Below are 18,884 nucleotides of genomic sequence, written 5' to 3'. Positions count from 1 at the left end.
CTCCGAGAACCTTAAAATATGAATCAATCCATTAGAAGTATGAAAATATCTTCCCGGTGGCGTAACGGAGCAAACAAGGTGTGCTTTGACATCTACGTTTCGAGGCGATTGCAACAGTGACACACATGATCATATTTGAATATGTTTCGGGGTAGTAATTAGCTGTCGATTTTGGAGGCCTTTATCAATAATGACCAGCTATAGATTTGCTTCCCGATGGAGATTTCTGACAAATTACATGTTATTTAGCATCTACACGTTAAGCTGAGTCCAATGAGATCAAGCTCGCCCTCTTGCTACACCGAGATCATGTCCTAGACCTAGGTGTACCATGTAAAATACATGTTACCACCGCATGCTTGGTGTCATTGGACTCAGCTCAACGTGTAGATGCTAAATAACATGTAATTTGTCGCAATTTTCTATCGGGAAGCAAATCAATAGCTGCTCATTATTGATTAAGGCCTCCAATTTCGACAGCTAATTACTACCATTAAACATGTTCGAATATGCTCATGTGTGGCACCGTTGCAATCGCCTGGAAGCGTAGATGTTGAAGGACACCTTGTTCGACCTCTTACGCCACCGGGAAGATATTTACATACTTCTGATTGACTAATGAATTGATTCAGCTATTCCCCCAGAAGTCTGAGGTCAAAAGGTCAAAAGGAGCCGGCACCACGCCGCTTATGAGATAACAAAAGTTCATGTGTATTTCTCTCATAACTTTTTGTCATTATTGAAGAGAGGCCTGATTCTCAGATATGCATGTTGCATGGCTAGGGTGTAGGTCTTGGAAGAACTTCAGGCCAAAATCTTGCAAGCGAGCCGCTGGGTGCAGGTGCAACGAGATGGAGCACTTGCTGAGTCATTTCCTGTAGGGCTGGAGCCACAGGTTGAAGCGTATGAGTCCTTTGAGACCCCCTTTGATAAAAGGGGTTCTCAAATGTTGACCCTCAGTCACCTATTGCATCATTTCCTTTAGGGCTTCGGCCTCCTAATTGATCATTATAGTATAATTGAATGCCCTCTTTCATATATATGATACCTCCACCACTGGGACGTGGCAACAGTTCTCCAAATCCATATGGGGAGGGGGGAGGGATGCTTGTGGACAGTAGGACTTGTGTGACCCTGCCTCGTTAAATCAATGAGCTTGGTGTTTTGCTTTCCAAAATAGGTTATAGTAGAAGTCTAAACTGCAGAAAATAAAAACATCCAAGCTGCCTTTTAAGGATACCTTGGAATATCTGCCTATTTTCTAACCATCGGACCCTAGTTTACGACAAAAGCAACACAATGGACGGCAGCTCCTTTGCCGCGTGGTTTTTAAAGCCATGTAAGGATTAGAGGGGGCGGTCGATAGCAACCACCATAGCAACCATAACGGTCAAGTGACTGGATGCAGCCCCGTTGAAAGAAATTGAATACCACCTTACACACTCAGGATATTAATGATATTTAAATTATTATGACCATGAAGTCTTTATTTGCATGGGTTTACATTTCGTTCTGTGTAGCATGGAAAAATCAGAGAAACACTCCCATTCAGAATGCATTGGTTTACATTTCGTTCTTTGGAGCACGGTTATTTTTATATATTTATTTATTTTCAGTTTTTGAGGAGGTGCTTCAAAGATGCAAATGTTTCAGCAATAATCCAAAATCCAATGGCAAAACCCGTTGGCTTTTTGTCGAGGGAATCCAGGGCGACGCTCACTTCCGGGTTGGCCAACATACGTCATCCCCCCACCACTCTACTGTAAAAACACATGTTCAAGTTGAATGAGAATAATAATAATAATAATAATAATAATAATTCTGCCATAGTATTTATTTAAGGGGGGGGGGGGATACAAGTCTTTTGGCCATTCGTAGTGTTGATCAGCAGAGAAATAATTTGTCCGCAAAGACGGTGACGTCGCTTAGCAACGGAAGACGCTGGGATAGACAAGTCACCGGACTACTACCCATGAACGGAGCGTTCCACGGCATTGAGAAGACCCGTGTAATAAAGGCCTATAATATTTCTGTTTATGGCATAGATTTCTCCTCAGATTGGGCCAATAAACCAATGGTAAAATAAAAATAAAAACGCTCGATCAAAGGCCCGGCCCGAGTATAGTGGTGGGAAATATCGGCCCGGGCCGGGTCGGGCTCGGGCTCGGGCTCGGGCAGAGAATCTAAACACTGACTGGAACTACTTAGCAGGTGTCTGTAGGGCTATATCAGGAGTTAATGCACGCACTGCAGCCAATCAGAATCAGAGTATTCCCTCAGACCGTGGTCTAAACAATATTATTCACGAGTTATAAACAACCCCTACACATCAATATTAATGACAACCCTGTGGAAATTGCCATAAGTGAGAGATACAATTTCGCACGTTGAGCACACAGTTGGGTGACTCGTTTATTTAGTAAGAGAGAAACAGGAAATCAAAACGTGCTAAAGGTAAACAAATCCCGCATGGGCTCTGACGTCATGAGACGCTCGTAATCCTTAAAAGGGACAGCGATCCCTGAACCACCAAGATAGTAAACGACATGCCTAACACAATTGAAAGAACAACACATAACAAAATACTTTAGGTGAATTATGTTACACTCACTACAACCCATTAAATACGGTATGATTTCTAGATGTCATGGCAACGTCCGCTCGCGACACTGGACTTGCGATCGAGGCATCGACGCGGACGTTCATTCACATAGCCAAAAACAAGAGAATATATGGCTAGATAAAATAAACATCAAGACATACAATTCTAAAAAGAACAGATGAAGCAGCTACCCTTTTTTCCTTCGCGGTTTGCCTACAGAGCAGCGCACCTGCATTTAATATATCTGTGTATTGTCACAATTTCTCAGTATCAAAGGTGAAAGTAGAAACGGGTGGCCAAAAGCTGTCGTATTGTTAGTTATCACAGACAATTTTAAATAGAAACGGGTGGCCAAAAGCTGTCATTTGTTAGTTATCACAGACAATTTTCAACAATGAATGATCTGTACGGCGCTCCATAAGGGACATTTGGGAGAACGCTACCGGACAGAACCTTAGTTTGGAAGTCATGCTTAGTGACACGACAAATAGTCTACTTCCAATTGAAATACAAAATTTAGAAAATAGGCCTACGTCTCCCTGATCACGTTTCAATAGATTAAATAACGTGACAGTGTCAGGTATTTTCGTGAGACCATACCCGTACTTCCATGAGTATACTTAAAGGAAGTATACTATCCGCACTGTCTACTACGTTCATTTTTCAGATGTGAGTGCTGTTCCAGATCGAGTACTCCGTGGTGCACTAACCGGAAATTGCGATCACGTTTGCCGCCGTGGCTCCTCCCCCGCAATAAACATCCCGCTTTGAACGGTGAACTCTTTACGCCTAGCAGCTATAAAAAGCTATAAAAACTATAAAAACTAAAAAAATGACTCTATTAATGTGGGAAATGCGCCGACTTTGGCTCAGCCTGGCTCCGCCTCTTTCGCTACGTAGCTAAGATGGCTGCCGTTGAGTACGGGGAGTGTCCTTCGATCCACACTTCGCGATTAGCCCGTTTTGAGTACGGCATCCGGGTCCTTGAAGTATACTTCTTTTCGCCGGATCTGAATTGGAACGTACTGCGTACTCAAATTTTGGATAGTAAGAACGGACAGTACGGGTATTGGAACACGGCACTGTACTTACGTGACACAAACCAGCACCGCAAACGTTCTCTCCCGCTTGAGATGACGTCTTTCTTTATAGGTTCATGGGTCTGATTCGCCGATTTCCCATGCTGATATCCCCGGAGATTCTCGGGCATCTTCGACAATTTGGCTATAGATTGTCTCATTACACGCTAAATAATATAATTATAGCCTAATTATATATATAGCCTATACATATATATAGGCAATATATATAATTAGGCAATATATATATATATATACATATAGCATTTGTGGTTTTGGCATAAACATAACTAGGGTGCACTGTACTATCTGCGCACACCCTTTCTGAAGCCTCTCTCTCGCTCTCTCTTTCTCTCTGTCCCTCCCTCTCTCTCTTTCTCTCTCTCTCGTAGCGTTTTGTGGAGCACGTTCATTGTCTGACAACACTCCCATTCAGAAAGCATTGGTTTACATTTCGTTCTGTGTAGCACGCAAAAAGTCGGACTATCGTACTCTGGAACACGCTTCAATAGATTAACGTTCGTGCGCATGAGCACGCAATCGCGTGATACCGGGTTGACATGACAGCCACTGGGGCATGGTGAGAATGAAGTCTCTCTCCAGAAGCTTATTTTGGTGGCCTACACTTGATGAGGATATTGAAAATGAGGTGTGACATATGTAAGCAGCGGCGTAGCATGCCTGCCACAGCACCTGTGCATACATGGAGAGGGGCCTCAGGTCCATGGGAGAGAATACACCTTGATTTTGCAGAAGTCAAAAAGGAAATGTTTCTTGTGGTTATGGATGCATATGCTCGCTGGCCTGAAATAATACACAAGCAAACCATTACAGCCAGCAAAACTTTTGAAGCATAAAGAAACCTTTTTGCAGCATATGGTTTACCCAAAGAGGTGGTGTCAGATAATGGACCGCAATTTACTTCAGGTGAATTTGAGACATTGCTTAAAATGAATGCTGTTAAGCACATTAAAACTCCAGCTTATCATCCAGCCTCAAACGGATTGGCTGAAAGACTGGTCCAAAACTTTAAAAGGTCTTTAGCCAAGAACCGAGCAGTGGGTGGCATGACGTTGCAGCATTGTATCGCTAACTTCTAATATGGCTACAGGAACATGCCACATACAACAACTAAGAAAAAAACAGCAGAGCTGTTTCTTAAAATAAGTTCCGGACTAGACTTTCGATAGTGAAACCAGAAGTTTCTCCATCGTTCCACACATGTAGTTTTCCAAAACAGTCAGAGATAAAAAGGAAAGTTTGATCTTTCTCTATGGGTCAGGCTGTGCTTGTTAAAAACTACAGGGGAGGAGAGAAGTGGTTGGATGGTGTAATAACTGATGTTTTGGGTCCTGTAGCTTACTTGGTGTCTGTACATGGGATATGTGTAAAAAGACATGTAAATCAGATGCTGGATGCAAAGAAAAATAATGCCATTCCAGAAAAGACTATGAGTAACACTGAAGGAAACTGGGATTACCACATTGATCCTGGAGATGACATGAGTGACATTGACACTGTTCCTGCTGTCTGTGATCAGATGCATGAGAACCACCGAAGCTCAAGGGAGACTGAACGAGATCGCGAAAACAATTAAAGTCCAGGATGCACGGAGCGCCCTAAAAGGAATGTGCGCCCTCCTCAGCGTTTGGAAAAGAAAGAGACTTTTAAAAGAAAAGTCATGTTATAGAAATGCATTATTATTTGTACACAGGGGAAGTTGTTTTAAATACCTGGTAGGCGTGTACATTTATTTGCTTTGGTATTTTTTGTACCAGGATAATTGTTGTTCAAAATAAGGGTACAAAAGAAAAAAAAGAAAATGTTAAGTTTAAAGCTACAGGGGAGGAGCCAAGGGCGTAACCATGGTTTAGACATTGGGGGGGTCCAATTTTTTATTATTATTTGTTAAGTGCATTGCCTACAATTCTATATTTATATATGAAAATGTGGACATTTAGAACATAGTTTCGAGGACTACATTGACCATTTGAATTCACATCTAAAGGAATAGTGTAATAATGTAATGTCTGCCCCGAACCCTTTCAGCATGCCTGTCTCTCTCCCTGTCTCTCTGTGATGCCTGCATTGTGACCACACGTCATTTTATCAGAAAAAACAGCGACTCATGTTTTAATTAGGCTACTCTTTTTATTTGCTCACAGATTTAGCTCGGTATCAAGCTACTAATTGTCTGGAGAAAAAAAAAACGTGTACGCTCGGCTGCTGGTCCAGTTTTATCCGCTTTTTAAGTAACCTTAAATTGTCCGTTACCTCCTCTCCAACACGTTAAATAACATTACTTACATTCAAATGACTCACCTGATCACCTGCATGTTCAGAGCATGTCCCTGTCTGGCCACTGCTTTCAGCATGCCTGTCTCTCTCCTTCTCTCTCTGTGCTGCCTGCATCGTAACCATGTCATTTTATCAAAAGAACAGCGACTGACCTTCATGAGCTATATTTAATATTCTGCTTTTACGAGGCTACTCGTTTTATTTACTTACTCAAAGCTCGGTATCAAGTTACTTACTGTCTGAAAAAAACTGCGTATGCTTGGCTGTTGGTCCAGTTTCTTCTGCTTTTTAGGTAACCTCAAATCCTCCATTACTCAACTTTACTTTCTTGGCTCTCACTGAAGAAAGAGTGTGGGGTAACCATGACAACGCAGAAAGTCGCGAGGTGGTTTCAAACTAAATCGCACAAGTGTACAATTAGGAGGGGGGATTCACACACTTAACAAACGGAAATAAATTGAAAATAAATAAGACATAACAAGAGACCGATCCATTGACAGGGTTCATAAAAAGAGAACATATATTTTACATTTTATCCTGCTGTATATTGGGGGGGACAGGTTAGTATTTTCTCAACATTGGGGGGGGCACGACCCCCCCAAAGAATGCGTGGTTACGCCCTTGGGAGGAGCTGTGGTGTTTGATTGGAAAACATGTTATATCCTGTTATGCCTGTAGGGGGCGCGGTAGAATCTAACTAGCTGTGTAACCATGGCCGTGTTCCAATACCCGTACTTCCATGAGTATACTTAAAGGAAGTACACTATCTGCACTATCCGTACTCACTTGAGTACGCTAATTTTTTAGATGCGAGTGCTGTTCCAAATCGAGTACTCTGTGGTGCACTTACCGGAAATGACGATCACGACTGCCGCCGTGGCTCCTCCCCCGCAATAAACATCCCGCTTTGAACGGTGAACTCTTTACGCCTAGCAGCTATAAAAACTACAAAATGACTCTATTAATGCAGGCTATGTGCATTCATTTGAAGGCTACGCTTTGATTTCATCCAGGCTTGACTACTGCAATGGTCTTCTCTACGGCACCACCAACAAAGTCCTCAAAAAACTTCAATATGTCCAGAACTCAGCTGCACGCCTCCTCACTGGTACCCGCTCCAGAGAACACATCACACCTGTCCTCCGTGAACTCCATTGGCTTCCAATTAAACACAGAATCAACTACAAAATCTTACTCATCACCTACAAGGCCCTCAACAGCCTAGCCCCCCCCTACCTTGCCGACCTCCTCCATCACCACGCCCCCTCCCGATTCCTTAGGTCCAATTCTGCCAACCTGCTACAAGTTCCACGGACTGAGCGACGGACTTGGGGTGATCGGGCCTTCTCAGTTGCTGCCCCCACCCTTTGGAATTCACTCCCCTCCCACATCAAAGTCTCTCCAAACCTCTCTTCTTTCAAATCTGCCCTCAAAACATACCTTTTCACACTAGCCCACTAGCCTTCTGTCTTACATAGTTTTGATAGGCCAATATGTAAAGCGTCTTAGAGTACCATATTAAGCGCTATATAAATTTAATTTATTATTATTATTATTATTATGTGGAAAATGCGCCGACTTTGGCTCAGCCTGGCTCCGCCTCTTCCGCTACGTAGCTAAGATGGCTGCCGTTGAGTACGGGGAGTGTCCTTCGATCCACACTTCACGATTAGCCCGTTTTGAGTACGGCATCCGGGTCCTTGAAGTATACTTCTTTTCGCCGGATCTGAATTGGAACGTACTGTGTACTCAAATTTTGGCTAGTAAGTGCGGACAGTACGGGTATTGGAACACGGCACATATGTGGCCAGAAGAAGCCACTCTGTAAGAGGAACAGACATGTTCATGTTGCTGTATGCCTGCTATTAAAGTAGCCACGTTTCTATGCATATTCCTCTCTGTCGTTTTTCATCATAAGTATCCACACAGTCTGTAGAGACTAATGTTGTTTTTGGCGTCCTGTTTTAATTTTAGTTTTAGTCTAGTCTTTACGTCAAGCTGTCATTTTAGTTTTTATTAGTTTTAGTCACGTTCATACTCTTTTCAGTCTAGTCAAGTTTCAGTCGACTAAAAGTCTGAACATTTTAGTCTTATTTTAGTCAGAATTATCCATGACTATTTTAGTCTAGTTTTAGTTAAAGCAAATTGTATTAGTCACTTTTTTGTAATGCAATTCTATTTAACTCAGTCAATATAGGCTACCTAACTAGTAGTATTGACAAAACCAACATTTTATTTTTGCCAAACCCATTTCACAATTCAAACAAGGTAATCCTATCATTATATTATTGTTACCTTATAGACTCAAGAATACACCCATTCCAGAAACGGAAGACACTCTGATTTGAATTTAGGCCTACAACGTATTTATTTTACCAACGAACCGTCCACATTAGAACGGCAAATTCCAACAATGAAAAGGATACTTTTCAAAAAAGATCGCTGAGGTGGATAAATATGAAAACGCTGGGTTCGCGTTGTAGTGTGGTCAGGATAGACGGAGGCTTTCAGATACGATGGCGTTTGGTTGCCATGACACTCCCATGACACTGCCACAAGCTTGCGCTCATCTAAAAAAAAAAATGGCAGGTGAAATGGAAATGATGATTTCTCTGTGCAATGTACTATGTATCTTCAGTTACAAGTTGTACGTTTTTATATTTACCCGGATTAGTGCGGACAGGGCCTTAAGTTTTCATTAACGCTACCACCACCGCTGCGTCTTGTGAATCTAAATACTGCCGCGACGAGCTGGGATTCAGGAAGTAACGTAACCTGATACAGCCCCAGAAATAAATAAAAAATGCATTTTTTCTGTTTTGTAAAACACATTTAGTCTCGTTTTTATTCGTCAACAATATTGCATTATGAATTTAATTATAGTTATTGTCACATGACCAGCATTTACGTTGCGTCTCGTCTCGTTTTCCTCACATGATAAAGGGTCGTTGACGACGATATTTCGTCATAATTTTCGTTGACAAAAGCAACACTAGTAGAGACACAACAACCCTCAACGTGACAGTGGTGGCTTTTTGGTCAGGCATGTCAAAGAGATTAATGAACTTGGTGAAATAGTCCTTGATGACTAAAGCATTTCCGCTGGTTTAGAAAATCGTAGAAACTGTACTGAGACTCTAACTGTCATTAAGGTCTTTACAAATACAACTTGACTTCAAAAAGTTGGTGCTTTCAATAAATATTTGTTTTCTTCACTCAATGGTGACAACCATTTTTTATTTGGGTGGTGACTCGCATACAATGATTTTCCACAAAATACAATCATTTTATGCAATTTAACTTCTATGTGTGCCTGCAGGCATGAACACGCACAGGCACGCACACACACACGCACACACACACACACACACACACACACACACACACACACACACACACACACACACACACACACACACACACACACACACACACACACACACACACACTGACACGTTGTCAGTACGCAAGGCAAGGCAAGGCAATCACTCAACGGCATAGTTTCCAAAAGATACCTTGACCAAGTACAGAGTAGCTAAGGTAATCAGAACATTTTCAAATTCAAGACCAATTTGTGCTTCATACAACCACTGTTAAGCTTTTGTTCTTTGAAGCCTTTCTTGTCCTCTCTTTCATTTGCCTGAAAGACAACACTGCTCCATTGTGGTCTCACACTAAGACAACCTAGTCTGTTGGCAGAATTACGCATCTCCTTTCAAACCGGTATTGAGACAAGTAGAGACTAGACGTATGGAATCCATACATGAAACAAAAGTGTGTTTGTTTGTGTGTGTGTGTGTGTGTGTGTGTGTGTGTGTGTGTGTGTGTGCGTGTGCGTGTGCGTGTGTGTGTGTGTGTGTGTGTCTGTGTCTGTGTGTGTGTGTGTGTGTGTGTGTGTGTGTATGTCATTTGTGTCTTGGCCAATTTACTCTGACATTTGGGACGGGTAAATGGACATAAGAAGGCCCCATACATTTTTTTCAGAAGGAATGCCAGAAGATTCTGAGGCCATTAAAGATACATAAACCTCAGCTTACCACATATTTTAAATAGCGCCTGTTCCTTGGAAATACGTAACATTCCACCTCTTGGGGACGTAAGTATTGTGTGTGTGTGTGTGAGTAAAGAAGTGTGAAAGACTGTGTATGTGTGTGTGTGTGCGTGTATTTGTGTATGTTTGTGTGTCTGTGTTGATGCAGAAAGTTTAGCATTTTTGGAAGCGCATGTCAGCGCTTGTGTGTGTGTCCAAATTTCAAACATTTGCCCAGAGGGCTGGGGGTTGGGCAGGTGTTTTCGTGGCATAAAAGGAGCGATGTCCAACCACTTGACACCGGTTCTCTTCTCCTCTCAGAGCAGACAGACCCTCACACAGCAGCCATGACTTCCTCCTTCTCTCGTTCCTACGGTGGATCCGGCGGCAGCCGCCTGGGCTCCATGCAGGCCGGAAGCGTGTACGGTGGCGCCGGAGGCAGCGGGGTCCGCATCTCCAGCACCAACGCCTCCAGGTCCTTCGGGGCCGCCGGGGCCAGCTCTGGCTTTGCATCTGGTGGATCAGGCTTCCAGCTGTCGGACGCCCTGGACATCAACGAATCTAAGAAGGCCACCATGCAGAACCTGAACGACCGCCTGGGCAGCTACCTGGAGAAGGTGCGCACCCTGGAGAGGGCCAACGCCGATCTGGAGGCGAAGATCCACCAGTTCTTGTTGAACAAGACCTCGGTGGAGACTCATGACTGCACCGCCCACAAGGCCACCATCAGGCTCCTTCAGGAGCAGGTGAGACCACTTCAAGCCTGACATCACGAGTACATACAGTTGTAATACCGTGTGAGCTTTTTTTAACTACATTGTATTAAGATGAAAGCAATAAGGTCGTCATTAGATGAAGTTAATTCAAATGATGGGCAATCCCAAGTCTGTGTCTCAATTAATGTGTGATGTTTGATGATGTCTTGTCAAACAAAGACCTAATCTATGACAGAAAGACCAGGTGAGACATTTGAGGCTGTTTTCTTCGAGGAAGCAGGCCAAGCACAGCTCTGTATTCTGCATGTGTGTATAGCCACGCCCTAAAGTATTTCCTGGGGCAAACTGAACTAGTTTGACAGAACAGAAAACAGTGCAAACTTGAACTTACTTTACATAAATATTTAGTAAATAATTTGAGCAATTAAAAAGTGGATAAGATAATTCAATATTGAACGAATAAATGTTGTTCCTCATTACAGATAATTGATGCAACCCGCTCAAGAGGAGGAGTCATTCTGGCTATTGACAATGCTACGCTTGCCGCAGAAGACTTCAGGGTTAAGTCAGTACATCAGCAGAAGCAACACTGAATGTTATACATATATGTAGCATTAAATTATTATTAATATAACTTTTTTTTGATATAATAATATAATTTGAGTAATATTTCAAAAAAGTTGGTACAAAACTGTTGTACTTTGGTTTTGATTGCAGGTATGACAATGAGCTCAACATGCGTCAAAGTGTGGAGGCAGACATTGCCGGACTCAAGAGGCTCTATGACGAGCTGACCATGAGCAGAGCTGACCTAGAGATGCAGGTTGAAGGGCTGAGGGAGGAGCTTATTCAAATCAAGAGAAACCACGAAGAGGTAAGGGGCTGTGAACATGTATTTCAGAGAGGACTATGTGGCCATGCAGACAATGGTCAAAAATTAAGTAATCATGACCAAAATCACATCATTTCATCACTTCATGTTTCACGACGATGACCACTCCCTTGAAAAATATAAAATAGCACCTGTCGGCACAATCACATCGAGGTGTTTTACGACAGAATGATTGCTTCCACCAGGACCACTAACATGGCTAGGAATGGCATTCAATCATTGGATGAGACTTTTGACCCAAGCTGCCCTTTCTTTCTACAGGACCTTCTACTTGCACGTTCCAGTATTGGAGGTCAGGTGAACGTGGAAGTGGACGCCGCACCACAGGAGGATATGTCTGTCACCCTGGCAACAATGAGGGAGCACTATGAGGCCGTTGCCAACAAGAACCGCAAGGCACTGGAAGTCTGGTTCCAAGCCAAGGTAGACCTACCTTCCCTTACCTAATACTGAAACCAATATGAAATGGATATGATTTTGTGTTTATTCTTTGTGGTTTTCTTTTTCAGTCAGAGGAGCTGAACAAAGAAGTTTCTGTCAGCACTGAAACACTCCAAAGCTCTCGTTCTGAGATCACCGAGGTCAAACGCACCCTACAGAGCCTGGAGATTGAGCTCCAGTCCCAATTAAGCATGGTGGGTTCCCAAGTTCCATTTTTGTGTTGATTCAGTCTCAATTCACCCTGATTCCTCCTTGAATAGTGAAGCCATTGGAATTTTTCATCAATACACTTTCTCCTTGGTTGTGTTCTACAGAAAGCATCTCTTGAAGGCACCTTGGGAGATACACAGGGCAGGTATGGCAACATGCTGGCAGGCTACCAGAGACAGGTGACGGCTCTGGAGGAACAGCTGGGAGACCTGAGGGCCGGCCTGGCTAACCAGAGAGAACAGTACCAGATGCTGCTGGACATCAAGACCAGGCTTGAGCTGGAGATCGCTGAGTACAGGAGGCTGATGGACGGAGAGCTGTCTGATTCTACTTCTTCTACTACTACTAGAACTTATACTACTACTACTATTGTTCAATAAATCTGACACTTACTTGTGCCTAAACTATGTACCGTTCACAGAAATCTGAAAAATAAAACTTTTCTGAGGAACTGACATGAGACTTAATTTCTTTGGTCATTTGCGTTTCATTGAGTTTTCATTTACAGAACATAAACAAAGGTGGATTTCGAGTTAAGCGTCCGACCGTAGTAATTTCACGGATTCCTGTGAGACCATGTTGCAACCGTACGTTGCCATTCTTTATCATGGTTACTTATGTCTTTCTAAAGCCATTTCCTAGTGATAGCATTTTTGCATGCCACCAACAAAACCCGAAACAGGTATTTATCACACTTTGTTACAAAAAGCTCTTCCAAATCTCCCAGGCACAATATTTTGAAATTTAAATAGATTTTCCTCTTAAAGACTGTCACCAATACACCCTGGACACTTCTCCAAAATGGAGCCACAGAGGCACAATTCCAGAAAATGTGAAAGTTATTGGCCAATGCATGTCCACAGGACCTCCACCATGTGGTCTAATTAGAATATTTACTCTTTTACACCGGAGTAACATGGGTGAGCTTGTTGTTACAGATTGCTGTCTACAGATCCTTTCCCATTCTTCCAGTGTAATTGTGAAACCTCCCTCTGCTTCCCACCTTATTTAAATATGCAAATGATGGTATTTTTTAGTTTCTTGGCAACAAGTCAGTTTTGTTCCCGATGGGTGTTGTCCTCTGCCAGGGCTGTGCTTTGTCACCAATCCTGTTTGTGATATTCACAGACCGGATATCGAGGTGTAGTCGTGGTGGGGAAGGGTTGCAGTTTGTTTGTCTGAGGATCTCATTACTGCTTTTTGCAGACGATGTGGTCTTGATGGCATCATCGGCCTGTGACCTTCAGCACTCACTGGATCAGCTCGCAGACGGGTGTGAAGCGGCTGGGATGAGGATCAGCACTGCTAAATCTGAGGTCATGACTCTCAGCAGGAAACCAGTAGATTGCATACTCCGGGTAGTATATTAGTCCTTAGCCCAAGGAGTACAAGTACCTCGGGGTCTTGTTCGCGACTGAGGGTACAATGGAGCGTGAGATTGGCAGGAGAATTGGAGCAGCGGGGGCGGTATTGCGTTCGCTTTACCGCACCATTGTGACGAAAAGAGAGCTGAGCGGCAAGGCAAAGATCTCAATCTACCGGTCAATCTTCGTTCCTACCCTCACCTATGGTCATGAAGGATGGGTTATGACCGAAAGGACGAGATTACGGGTATAAGCGGCTGAGATGAGTTTTCTCAGGAGGGTGGCTGGCGTCTCACTTAGGATTAGGGTGAGAAGCTCAGCCATCTGGATTGCAGCCGCTGCAACTCTGCTTAGAAAGGAGTCAGTTGAGATGGTTCGGGCATCTAGTAAGGATGTCCACTGGGTGCCTCCCTTTGGAGATGCTGGAACTGGGGACTCATGACGGCACCGCCCGCAAGGCCACCATCAGGCTCCTTCAGGAGCAGGTGAGACCACTGCATGCCTGACATCATGAGTACATACAGTTTGTGGTATGGCAACATGCTGGCAGGATACCAGAGACAGGTGACGGCTCTAGAGGAACAGCTCGGAGACCTGAGGGCAAGCCTGTCTAACCAGAGAGAACAGTACCAGATGCTGCTGGACATCAAGACCAGGCTGGAGTTGGAGATCGCTAAGTACACGAGGCTGATGGATGGAGAGCTGTATGATGCTACTGCTACTGCTATTATAACTACTACTACAACCATATTAAAATAAATCGTACACTCACTTGTGCCTGTTCCGTTCACAGAAATCCGAAAAAATAAAACTTCTGCTGAGGAACTGACATGAGCCTTTATATGAGATATCTTGTGTGTTCCTACGATGATATTTTCTGCTTGGCCGAAGATTATTCTCCTATCTCGACCCGAGAACTTATCTATGGCCACCTACATTGAGGAGAACCCTGCCGGCAGGCCATATCCGACACCTCTACATCCTCTCCACCGATGCCCTGGGCCCTATCGCCTCTAACATCAGGCCTTCTGTCAGAAATCTCGGGGTGATTTTTGACAGTGCCTTCAAGTTGGAGCAGCAGATCAGTGCAGTAGTAAGGAAAAGCTTTTTCCTGGCCTCCACATCCATGCAGCCCAGTCTCTAAATATTTTTAAGTCCCATTTAAGGACCCACCTCTTTTCACTTGCATTTCATGAGTGTCTCCTTTTTTTTAAGTGCCAGTGAATAGTGTCCCCTTGTTACCTTTTAAATTTTCTCTCTGTAAATGCGCTATAGACAGAGAGAGCAGCAGCAGCAGCAGCAGAGAGAGGTCATGTTTCCCGAAGCTTCGCTAGGCATTGGAAAAAACTACTTAATTCATCGTTCAGATCTACTTTATCTTATTTTATTTCATGATCATAATACCTAACAGTATATAGTTTGTTTTCGTCGTCCTCCATCGCTCGATTCAACAATACATTTTGGCACTTTTTACTCCCGGATCAGACCGCAGAAAAAGCCTTGGACTTTCCTATCGCCAACATGCCTCTGTACTCGGATATCTCAGGCACGGAGACTGGGAAATGCACAGACTGCACCAAACTGCAACAGACGGTGGCTTTAATTGAAACGAGACTAGCAGCATTAGAAAAATGCAAAGGACCCCTACAGGATACAGTGCCGATGGGTGAGTTTGCTGAGCTCACTCAGATACAGCAAGATGATCAAAGCTACACTGTATCCTTCCCGAAGCTGGACAAGAGAGAGACAGTTCCAGCTGCGTTTCACTGGCACAGAGTCGGCGCTAAGCCAAAACAACATACCAAAGTGAATCAACAAGATCACTGTTTGTGTGTCTGTGTTGATGCAGAAAGTTTAGCATTTTTGGAAGCGCATGTCAGCGCTTGTGTGTGTGTCCAAATTTCAAACATTTGCCCACAGGGCTGGGGGTTGGGCAGGTGTTTTCGTGGCATAAAAGGAGCGATGTCCAACCACTTGACACCGGTTCTCTTCTCCTCTCAGAGCAGACAGACCCTCACACAGCAGCCATGACTTCCTCCTTCTCTCGTTCCTACGGTGGATCCGGCGGCAGCCGCCTGGGCTCCATGCAGGCCGGAAGCGTGTACGGTGGCGCCGGAGGCAGCGGGGTCCGCATCTCCAGCACCAACGCCTCCAGGTCCTTCGGGGCCGCCGGGGCCAGCTCTGGCTTTGCATCTGGTGGATCAGGCTTCCAGCTGTCGGACGCCCTGGACATCAACGAATCTAAGAAGGCCACCATGCAGAACCTGAACGACCGCCTGGGCAGCTACCTGGAGAAAGTGCGCACCCTGGAGAGGGCCAACGCCGATCTGGAGGCGAAGATCCACCAGTTCTTGTTGAACAAGACCTCGGTGGAGACTCATGACTGCACCGCCCACAAGGCCACCATCAGGCTCCTTCAGGAGCAGGTGAGACCACTTCAAGCCTGACATCACGAGTACATACAGTTGTAATACCGTGTGAGCTTTTTTTAACTACATTGTATTAAGATGAAAGCAATAAGGTCGTCATTAGATGAAGTTAATTCAAATGATGGGCAATCCCATGTCTGTGTCTCAATTAATGTGTGATGTTTGATGATGTCTTGTCAAACAAAGACCTAATCTATGACAGAAAGACCAGGTGAGACATTTGAGGCTGTTTTCTTCGAGGAAGCAGGCCAAGCACAGCTCTGTATTCTGCATGTGTGTATAGCCACGCCCTAAAGTATTCCCTGGGGCAAACTGAACTAGTTTGACAGAACAGAAAACAGTGCAAACTTGAACTTACTTTATATAAATATTAAGTAAATAATTTGAGCAATTAAAAAGTGGATAAGATAATTCAATATTGAACGAATAAATGTTGTTCCTCATTACAGATAATTGATGCAACCCGCTCAAGAGGAGCAGTCATTCTGGCTATTGACAATGCTACGCTTGCCGCAGAAGACTTCAGGGTTAAGTCAGTACATCAGCAGAAGCAACACTGAATGTTATACATATATGTAGCATTAAATTATTATTAATATAACTTTTTTTTGATATAATAATATAATTTGAGTAATATTTCAAAAAAGTTTGTACAAAACTGTTGTACTTTGGTTTTGATTGCAGGTATGACAATGAGCTCAACATGCGTCAAAGTGTGGAGGCAGACATTGCCGGACTCAAGAGGCTCTATGACGAGCTGACCATGAGCAGAGCTGACCTAGAGATGCAGGTTGAAGGGCTGAGGGAGGAGCTTATTCAAATCAAGAGAAACCACGAAGAGGTAAGGGGCTGTGAACATGTATTTCAGAGAGGACTATGTGGCCATGCAGACAATGGTCAAAAATTAAGTAATCATGACCAAAATCACATCATTTCATCACTTCATGTTTCACGACGATGACCACTCCCTTGAAAAATATAAAATAGCACCTGTCGGCACAATCACATCGAGGTGTTTTACGACAGAATGATTGCTTCCACCAGGACCACTAACATGGCTAGGAATGGCATTCAATCATTGGATGAGACTTTTGACCCAAGCTGCCCTTTCTTTCTACAGGACCTTCTACTTGCACGTTCCAGTATTGGAGGTCAGGTGAACGTGGAAGTGGACGCCGCACCACAGGAGGATATGTCTGTCACCCTGGCAACAATGAGGGAGCACTATGAGGCCGTTGCCAACAAGAACCGCAAGGCACTGGAAGTCTGGTTCCAAGCCAAGGTAGACCTACCTTCCCTTATCTAATACTGAATCCAATATGAAATGGATATGATTTTGTGTTTATTCTTTGTGGTTTTCTTTTTCAGTCAGAGGAGCTGAACAAAGAAGTTTCTGTCAGCACTGAAACACTCCAAAGCTCTCGTTCTGAGATCACCGAGGTCAAACGCACCCTACAGAGCCTGGAGATTGAGCTCCAGTCCCAATTAAGCATGGTGGGTTCCCAAGTTCCATTTTTATGTTGATTCAGTCTCAATTCACCCTGATTCCTCCTTGAATAGTGAAGCCATTGGAATTTTTCATCAATACACTTTCTCCTTGGTTGTGTTCTACAGAAAGCATCTCTTGAAGGCACCTTGGGAGATACACAGGGCAGGTATGGCAACATGCTGGCAGGCTACCAGAGACAGGTGACGGCTCTGGAGGAACAGCTGGGAGACCTGAGGGCCGGCCTGGCTAACCAGAGAGAACAGTACCAGATGCTGCTGGACATCAAGACCAGGCTTGAGCTGGAGATCGCTGAGTACAGGAGGCTGATGGACGGAGAGCTGTCTGATTCTACTTCTTCTACTACTACTAGAACTTATACTACTACTACTATTGTTCAATAAATCTTACACTTACTTGTGCCTAAACTATGTACCGTTCACAGAAATCTGAAAAATAAAACTTTTCTGAGGAACTGACATGAGACTTAATTTCTTTGGTCATTTGCGTTTCATTGAGTTTTCATTTACAGAACATAAACAAAGGTGGATTTCGAGTTAAGCGTCCGACCGTAGTAATTTCACGGATTCCTGTGAGACCATGTTGCAACCGTACGTTGCCATTCTTTATCATGGTTACTTATGTCTTTCTAAAGCCATTTCCTAGTGATAGCATTTTTGCATGCCACCAACAAAACCCGAAACAGGTATTTATCACACTTTGTTACAAAAAGCTCTTCCAAATCTCCCAGGCACAATATTTTGAAATTTAAATAGATTTTCCTCTTAAAGACTGTCACCAATACGCCCTGGACACTTCTCCAAAATGGAGCCACAGAGGCACAATTCCAGAAAATGTGAAAGTTATTGGCCAATGCATGTCCACAGGACCTCCACCATGTGGTCTAATTAGAATATTTACTCTTTTACACCGGAGTAACATGGGTGAGCTTGTTGTTACAGATTGCTGTCTACAGATCCTTTCCCATTCTTCCAGTGTAATTGTGAAACCTCCCTCTGCTTCCCACCTTATTTAAATATGCAAATGATGGTATTTTTTAGTTTCTTGGCAGCAAGTCAGTTTTGTTCCCGATGGGTGTTGTCCTCTGCCAGGGCTGTGCTTTGTCACCAATCCTGTTTGTGATATTCACAGACCGGATATCGAGGCGTAGTCGTGGTGCGGAAGGGTTGCAGTTTGTTTGTCTGAGGATCTCATTACTGCTTTTTGCAGACGATGTGGTCTTGATGGCATCATCGGCCTGTGACCTTCAGCACTCACTGGATCAGCTCGCAGACGGGTGTGAAGCGGCTGGGATGAGGATCAGCACTGCTAAATCG

The 18,884-nt window shown here is 43.8% G+C and overlaps 3 protein-coding genes across 3 annotated transcripts in view; all 3 read left to right on the top strand.

Annotated features, from left to right (window-relative positions):
- Positions 1-10,347: 10,347 nt before the first annotated feature.
- LOC130375396 (keratin, type I cytoskeletal 50 kDa-like) lies at positions 10,348-12,648 on the top strand. Its single transcript, XM_056582297.1, has 6 exons — positions 10,348-10,755; positions 11,208-11,290; positions 11,443-11,599; positions 11,879-12,040; positions 12,127-12,252; positions 12,373-12,648. Exons 1-6 carry the CDS (start codon positions 10,357-10,359, stop codon positions 12,646-12,648), a joined length of 1,203 nt encoding a protein of 400 aa, XP_056438272.1. The 5' UTR covers positions 10,348-10,356.
- A 1,524-nt stretch (positions 12,649-14,172) lies between these two features.
- On the top strand, positions 14,173-17,973 carry LOC130401993 (keratin, type I cytoskeletal 50 kDa-like). Its single transcript, XM_056606057.1, has 8 exons — positions 14,173-14,336; positions 14,575-14,717; positions 15,553-16,058; positions 16,511-16,593; positions 16,746-16,902; positions 17,182-17,343; positions 17,430-17,555; positions 17,676-17,973. The coding sequence occupies exons 1-8, from the start codon at positions 14,173-14,175 to the stop codon at positions 17,949-17,951; spliced, it is 1,617 nt and encodes a 538-aa protein (XP_056462032.1). The 3' UTR covers positions 17,952-17,973.
- A 514-nt stretch (positions 17,974-18,487) lies between these two features.
- The window catches only part of LOC130401984 (keratin, type I cytoskeletal 50 kDa-like), a 12,352-nt gene continuing 11,955 nt past the window's right edge, over positions 18,488-18,884 (top strand). The window contains exon 1 of the mRNA XM_056606045.1: positions 18,488-18,491. Coding sequence (XP_056462020.1) covers positions 18,488-18,491 — 4 coding nt within the window. The remainder of the gene's footprint in view (positions 18,492-18,884) is intronic.

The sequence above is a fragment of the Gadus chalcogrammus genome, chromosome 2, assembly GCF_026213295.1.
Source record: "Gadus chalcogrammus isolate NIFS_2021 chromosome 2, NIFS_Gcha_1.0, whole genome shotgun sequence".
Taxonomy (NCBI): Eukaryota; Metazoa; Chordata; class Actinopteri; order Gadiformes; family Gadidae; genus Gadus; species Gadus chalcogrammus.
This window is presented reverse-complemented; position numbering and strand designations above follow the sequence as displayed.

Bases quoted from the DNA above. Each gene is read 5' to 3' on its own strand.
- LOC130375396 (XM_056582297.1), top strand. From the start codon at position 10,357: ATGACTTCCTCCTTCTCTCGTTCCTACGGTGGATCCGGCGGCAGCCGC. The intron at 10,756-11,207 runs GTGAGACCACTT...TCCTCATTACAG, and splicing joins TCAGGCTCCTTCAGGAGCAG to ATAATTGATGCAACCCGCTC. The intron at 11,600-11,878 runs GTAAGGGGCTGT...TTCTTTCTACAG, and splicing joins TCAAGAGAAACCACGAAGAG to GACCTTCTACTTGCACGTTC.
- LOC130401993 (XM_056606057.1), top strand. From the start codon at position 14,173: ATGCTGGCAGGATACCAGAGACAGGTGACGGCTCTAGAGGAACAGCTC. The intron at 14,337-14,574 runs GTATGATGCTAC...ACCTACATTGAG, and splicing joins AGGCTGATGGATGGAGAGCT to GAGAACCCTGCCGGCAGGCC. The intron at 17,344-17,429 runs GTAGACCTACCT...TTTCTTTTTCAG, and splicing joins AAGTCTGGTTCCAAGCCAAG to TCAGAGGAGCTGAACAAAGA.